The sequence below is a fragment of the Chlorella variabilis genome (genome assembly GCF_000147415.1).
Source record: "Chlorella variabilis unplaced genomic scaffold CHLNCscaffold_16, whole genome shotgun sequence".
In the NCBI taxonomy this organism is placed as follows: domain Eukaryota; kingdom Viridiplantae; phylum Chlorophyta; class Trebouxiophyceae; order Chlorellales; family Chlorellaceae; genus Chlorella; species Chlorella variabilis.
The window spans coordinates 172044-177889 of NW_005435072.1; the positions used below are offsets into that span (position 1 = coordinate 172044).

A 5846-nucleotide genomic window follows, 5' to 3' on the forward strand; every position below is an offset into this window, starting at 1 on the left:
CGCCACTCCCGCGCATAGGCGGGCGCCAGCATGGCGCGAAAGGGGTACACCCCAGAGGGCAACAGCATCGCCGCCTAGGAGATGGGTGAGCCTGCGCCGCCAGGAGTGGCGGGCGCTCTCGCTTGCGCTGAGAGCCCCCGCTTCGGCAGCCGAGCCGGGCCCCCCACCCCGCCCACCTGTTGCTGCCTGCCCCTGCGTGCGGGTGCGGTCGCAGTTGCCCAGAAGCAGAGAAGGCACAGGAGGAGCGCGTCTTCTCGTTCAGCCTGTTCCCACGGAAGAACACCCTGCTGGGGCCACGTTGCGGCGCTGCCAAGCGGCAGGCTGCGGCGGTGATGCATCCTGAGCTGCTCAGCTGGGGAGCCCTGGCCTGCCGCTGGCCCCATGCCCAGGTCCTAGGGATGGGGAAGCAGCCTGGAACGCTTCTGCAGCAGCAGGCCAGGGCTACCCAGCAGAAGGAGCAGAGGACACACGCACACACACCGCCTCCCTCCCGCTACCGCCCATACCCCACACTCCCGCCGGCAACATCCCAACCCTTTGTGCCGCCAGGTGACTGACAGGGCATCCTGGGCTTGAGCAGCCAGGCACCTGGCCACAAGGAGGCGGGATTAGGGCGTGCTGCGGCTCCGGGCCGGCCTGCCAGCCACCACTCCCAGCCACCCTACACCGACGCGTGTCAGCCCTGAGAAGGGGTTGGCCCATTCTGCTGCAAACCCAACCGCCCCTGCAGCACCTCCACCCCACCTGCTCTAGAAAAGCGCCCCCCTCTGCATCCTTCTCCCGCAGCTGCACCACGGTGGCGCCGCCATCCAGCGCCAGCTGCACCGCCTCTGCATGGAGCAACACAGCGCGGAAGGCGAGGGCCGGGAGGGAGGCGGCATGGTGAGCAGCAGCACGGTAAGGGCGAGCGCGGTGCTGGCAAACGGCGGCAGGCATCCTTCCGTGGCTCCGCCTGCTGCGCTTCTCCCCTCCCCACCACTACGCCGCCCTCGCCCCGCCTGCCACTCGCCTGCGTTGGTGCGCCCGTGCTGCGCATTGCAGGCAGGGTCTGTCACGGCATACACCCGAAGGTCGCATGTGTTGGGGATGCGGGTGCCCCGCGCCGCCGCCGCGAGCACCTGCTCCCGCGCCGCCTCTGCAGCCAGGCAGCCGGGTGGGCAAGCAGGCAGGCAGGACAACCAGAAGCATTGAGCGGCAGCAGCAACGGCGCTGTCGGGACGGCAGGAGGAGAGGGAGGTGCAGCAGCTGCTGCAGGGCTGGAGCTGTAGGCCCGCCCAGCGTCAGATGCAGGCGCAGCCCTGGCGAGATGCGATGCATGCTGCCTCGCCCACTCCCCACCACACCCAGCCGACAGCACGCAGGCTGACCGCAGCGCCACTGCCACGTCCTGCCTCCTCCCTCCACAGCAGACAACAGCGCCACCACTACGTTTCGTCGACAGCAGGCAGACCACCGCCTCAAGCACACCTGCGGTGTGGCTGCAGCTGGGCAGCTGGTCGGCGGCGCTCTGCTCCGCGGCGGCCGCCCCTGCGGCCGCCAGGTCTGTGGACCAGTCTGCGATTGCCCAGCCGTGGTTCATCGGCTTCTGCTAGGCGGGAGGGCAGGAGGGAGGGAGGGAGAACACACGGGCGGGAGGTAGGCAGGGAGGCAAGGGGAAGAGGGAAAGGGGAGAGAGCAGAGGAGGGAGGGAAGGGAGGCAGGGAGGCCAGGGGCAAGGGAGAGGGGAAGGGGAGGAAGCAGAGGAGGGAGGTGAGTACTCTGGCGGGTGAGCAAACGCAGGCATGTGCGGGCGGCTGGCACGCGGCGAGGCGTGCGTCAGGCTGCCAGCGCCTGCACTGGCAGCCGTCTCGTAGCTGTGCGACGTGCCGCCCGCCTGCCCGGCAGGGCCGTGCTGGGCAGGAAGGCTACACAACGCATAGCTATGAGACAGCTTCCATTGCACGTCGTGCGCCGCCAGACACGAAAAACAGCACTCAGCAGGCAGCGGCAGCCCAACACACGGGCCTTCAGCCTCCAGGGCAGTAGGGGAGCAAGCCCCCCCTGCGGGCCCCCCCCCCCCCCACAGGCCTGGCTGGCCCTCCCTCGCACCACCTTGCCTCTCCTTTCCTCCACCAGCCTGATCTGGCTTCCCCCCACCCACCACCCCGCCTCTCCTTTCCTCCCACCACCCTGCCTCTCCTCTCGTTCCCTCCCACCTGGCTGCCCTGCCCCAGCGGCAGGTCCCGGCTGCGCTCCAGCATGCGCCAAACATACCTGCAGCGGGGTGGGGGCAGGTGTGTGTGGGGGGTGGGGTGGGGGGTGGGGGTCAGAAAGCAGGCGGCGGCACAAGCGAAACAAGGAAGGGACAGAGAACGTAGAGCAACTGCATGCAACGCTGCCCGCGGCAAGGAAGGCGCTGTAAGTGCCAGAGAGAAGTGTAAGGGAGAGATCCCTCCACACCGTCCGCCTGGCAGCGGTGCGAGGCATGAAGCCCCTGGCTGGTTGCCTTGCACGCCGGAGAGGGGGCAGGCCTGGCTAGGCCTGGCCGGCACCGAGGTGCAAGCACACCAATACCACCAGGAGATCAATGCCCCGCATGCAAGAGCGTGGACGGGCAGATGCCTGGTCAGTGCATTCGATTGCTCCATAGGAGCATAATAGGAGCATAGCTCCTATACGGGTACAACCAGAAAGACAGCTCAGCGTTCCTGGCCTCGGTGCGAGGCAGACACCCCTTGCTGGTCGCCTTGCACGCCGGAGAGGGGGAAGGCCTGCCTAGGCCTGGCGCCGGGGTGCAAGCACACCAGGTCAAGGAAGTGCATGCCGGGGGTGTGCGGCCGCTGACGCTGACGCCTCGCATAGGCAACTGCACACACACACACACACACACACACACTGCCAGCTAATCTTGCAGCGCAGGCGATGGCGGCGGGTGGGTGTTCGGGCGTATAAGTGAATGTGTGTGTGGTAGTGGTGTGTGTGTGTGACGTGCGCTGCAAGATAGTTGGCAGGCTGACCACGCACGCACTGCACACCGCCTGCTGCACACGGTGTGTGTGCTCGCAGGCGCGAGTGTCCAGCGCACGCAAGAGGCAGCCTGAAGACAAGAAGGGGAAGCCCTTGCAGCAACCAAAATAGTTGACCAGCCGCCCACAGAAGAGGGCAGGTACGAGGATGGGCGGCATAGCGCGGCGGCTGCACAGCCGGCAGCCACAGCTGCCACAAAGGTCAGTCCGTGTGCGCCCGCCGCGGCGAGGCGCTGGCTGCCCGAGCTGACCGTCGCCAGACGAGCGGCAGCGGGGCGGCCCGGGTGCGCAAGCTGCCAGCGCTAGGCGAGCACATCACGAACAAGAGTGCAGGGCGGGCTGCCCCCCGCGCAACGCCAGCCCGGAGAGGCAGCCAGCCTGGAGAGATGCTGCGCTGTCGGGCGGAGCGCGGCACTGCTGTCAGGCCCGGGGACGGTGCGTCGGGGTCTGACAGCAGCTCGCACTCAAAGCCCACACGGCGCAAGCAGCTCTCCAGGCCGCCTGTCCTTAACCACATCCTACCTCCCTGCCTCTCATGGCCCCCACTCCTGCCTCCACTGCACACATTGACGCTACAAATAGCCGCCCCACGCCCTTGCTCCTCTCTCAGGATTCAACACACTGGCACCACAGCCGCCCAACGCCCTCCCACTCCGGCCAGCCCAGCACCGCCAGCCACGCAGCTGCAAAAAACAACGCCGCCCCCGGCCCCGCTCACTTCTTGGCCAGCCGCACGGCTGTCGCCACGTCAGCGCCCTTTGCCAGCTCAGCGGCAATGGCAGACGCCAGGCTGCACCCAGTGCCATGCGTGTTACCGGTGCTGCAGGCGGCGTGGCAGGGGGAGGAGGGGGGGCAAAGACGAGGTCAGGAGGCCTGCACCCTAGCTGCTGCCGTGCTCTCAACAGCCCACGTCCAAGCGCCAGCCTCCCAAACCCCACGGCATGCAGCACCGCCATGAATGAACACCAGCGGCGCCACCTCGGCGACGGCGCCAGCAGACCACCAGCCGCCACCTCAGCAGAGCACCAGGCGCCACCTCAGCACCAGCCGCCGCCTCAGCAGCACCAAGCGCCACCTCAGCACCACACACCTGATGTACGGCTCGCTCAGCTCGATCATGTTCTTGCCATCAAACAGCACGTCGGTGACGGTGCGCTGCGGCGCCAGCCCCTCCGGCCACGCATCCAGCTCGGGCAGGCCGCCCTGGCCCGCCTCGCTGATCAGGTGGCCTCCCTTGATGAGTACCCACTGTACGCATGCGTGGCAGGGGGCAGCAGCAGGGGAGGGTGGCGGGATGGGTGGGAGAGCATGCAGGGCCTAGGGTTCAACAGGAGGGAGGAAGATGGTGGGCCAGGGCAGCGGCAGGCGGTTCGTGCCGCTGCTCGCATGGCGTGCAGCACCTGCCCGCTGGCCTGCTGCGGGGCGGTCCTGTTGGGGCTCCAGGCCAGCAGGCCAGCAGTCCAGCAAGCCAGCCGCCCACACCACAAGCTGCCCCGTCCTGCCGCCGTTGCAGCAGCAGCCCCCAAAGAAGCAGCCCACAGGCAGCAGCACCACTCAACAACAGAGGCATGTGCAGAGCAGCCCGAGCACTACCCCACCCCAGCCCGCCCCTGCCTGCCTGCGGGCCATAGCGGTGGAGCTCCTCGGCCGCCGCCTTCATGCCATCCAGGTCGGCGATGCTCCTCCCGTCTGCAAGCCAGGCCAGGCAGGCAGCAAGCCAAGCCAAGAGGCCAGCGGCGGCTGGTTGAGTGGAGGTAGCAGTGCGGGATAGAGGGGGGCAGACACCAGGCCCGCTGCTCTTGCCGGCAGTCGGCAAGAGCTCACGCCTTGCCGCAAACCCTAGCAACGAACAGCCACACAGCCAGCAATTGACAGCTGCCGCTGCCCCGCCGAGCCACCCCTGCCACGCGCCTGCCCCACCCACCCACCTAGCAGCTTGGAGGCCTCTGGCACGTTGGGTGTCACGATTGTGGCCAGAGGGAACAGGTGGGCCCTGATCGCCTCCACCACGCCTGCAACACCATGGCAGCTCCTCACATCTTTCGGGCGGAGAAGGGAAGCAGGGCAGAGAAGCAAAGGCGGGAAAAGAGGCCAGGAGGGCCGACCCTACAGATAGCTCCAGAGCGCCAGCTCTCCCGCACTCGGCAGCGCCGCCGCCAGACGGGCGCTGCTTCTGCTCCCGCCGATCCCTCCCCCGCCACCATGGCCGGAACCGACAGCAGCGGCGGCCCCCTTCTGCCACTCCCCATGCGCCGCCTGCCCACCTGCCGTGGCCAGCGCATCGCCGCTTGTAGACACCAGCACAGGGTCAACCACCAGCTTCACAAGCCCCTGGGCCTGCAGCTCCTGCGCCACCGCCTCCACCACCTGCAGCCAAGAGGAGTGGGGCACGCGGGGTCAGGCTGGGCAGCGGCCGGCAGCTTGCCGCCAACCACAGCATGCGCAGCGCATGCGCTGCAAACACGCATCACGCCCACTGCAGCGCCAAGGCTCCGACCATCTCGCTGCCACCGGCCAGCCCACGGCAGCGAGTCACAACCAGCCCTGGCGCCCCACCTCTCGCGCGGGCAGCATGCCCAGCCTGCGCAGCATCGCACCCGCCACACAAGCCCCAGGCCCCACCCGCCCAGGCCCCAGCCAGCCAGCCAGCCCCAGCCCCAGCAGCCCCGCACCTCTGGCGTGGGAAGCATCCCAGTCTTCACCACATCCGCGCCGATGTCTCCCAGCACCGCCGCCATCTGGGCGCGGATGAACTCGACGGGCGCAACGTGCACAGCGGCCACGCCGCGCGTGTTCTGCAGGGGGGGTCCAGGGGATGGGGGGGTGGGGTGGGTGGGGTCT

At 68.4% G+C, this 5846-nt stretch overlaps 1 protein-coding gene across 1 annotated transcript in view; it reads right to left on the reverse strand.

Moving 5' to 3' along the window:
* The window catches only part of CHLNCDRAFT_58425 (hypothetical protein), a gene marked incomplete at both ends in the record, with an annotated part of 13153 nt that overhangs the window by 2947 nt on the left and 4360 nt on the right, over nucleotides 1–5846 (reverse strand). The window contains 10 exons of the mRNA XM_005845773.1: nucleotides 745–830; nucleotides 977–1135; nucleotides 1468–1585; nucleotides 2196–2253; nucleotides 3724–3825; nucleotides 4096–4253; nucleotides 4624–4694; nucleotides 4934–5017; nucleotides 5270–5372; nucleotides 5678–5800. Coding sequence (XP_005845835.1) covers nucleotides 745–830; nucleotides 977–1135; nucleotides 1468–1585; nucleotides 2196–2253; nucleotides 3724–3825; nucleotides 4096–4253; nucleotides 4624–4694; nucleotides 4934–5017; nucleotides 5270–5372; nucleotides 5678–5800 — 1062 coding nt within the window. The remainder of the gene's footprint in view (nucleotides 1–744; nucleotides 831–976; nucleotides 1136–1467; nucleotides 1586–2195; nucleotides 2254–3723; nucleotides 3826–4095; nucleotides 4254–4623; nucleotides 4695–4933; nucleotides 5018–5269; nucleotides 5373–5677; nucleotides 5801–5846) is intronic.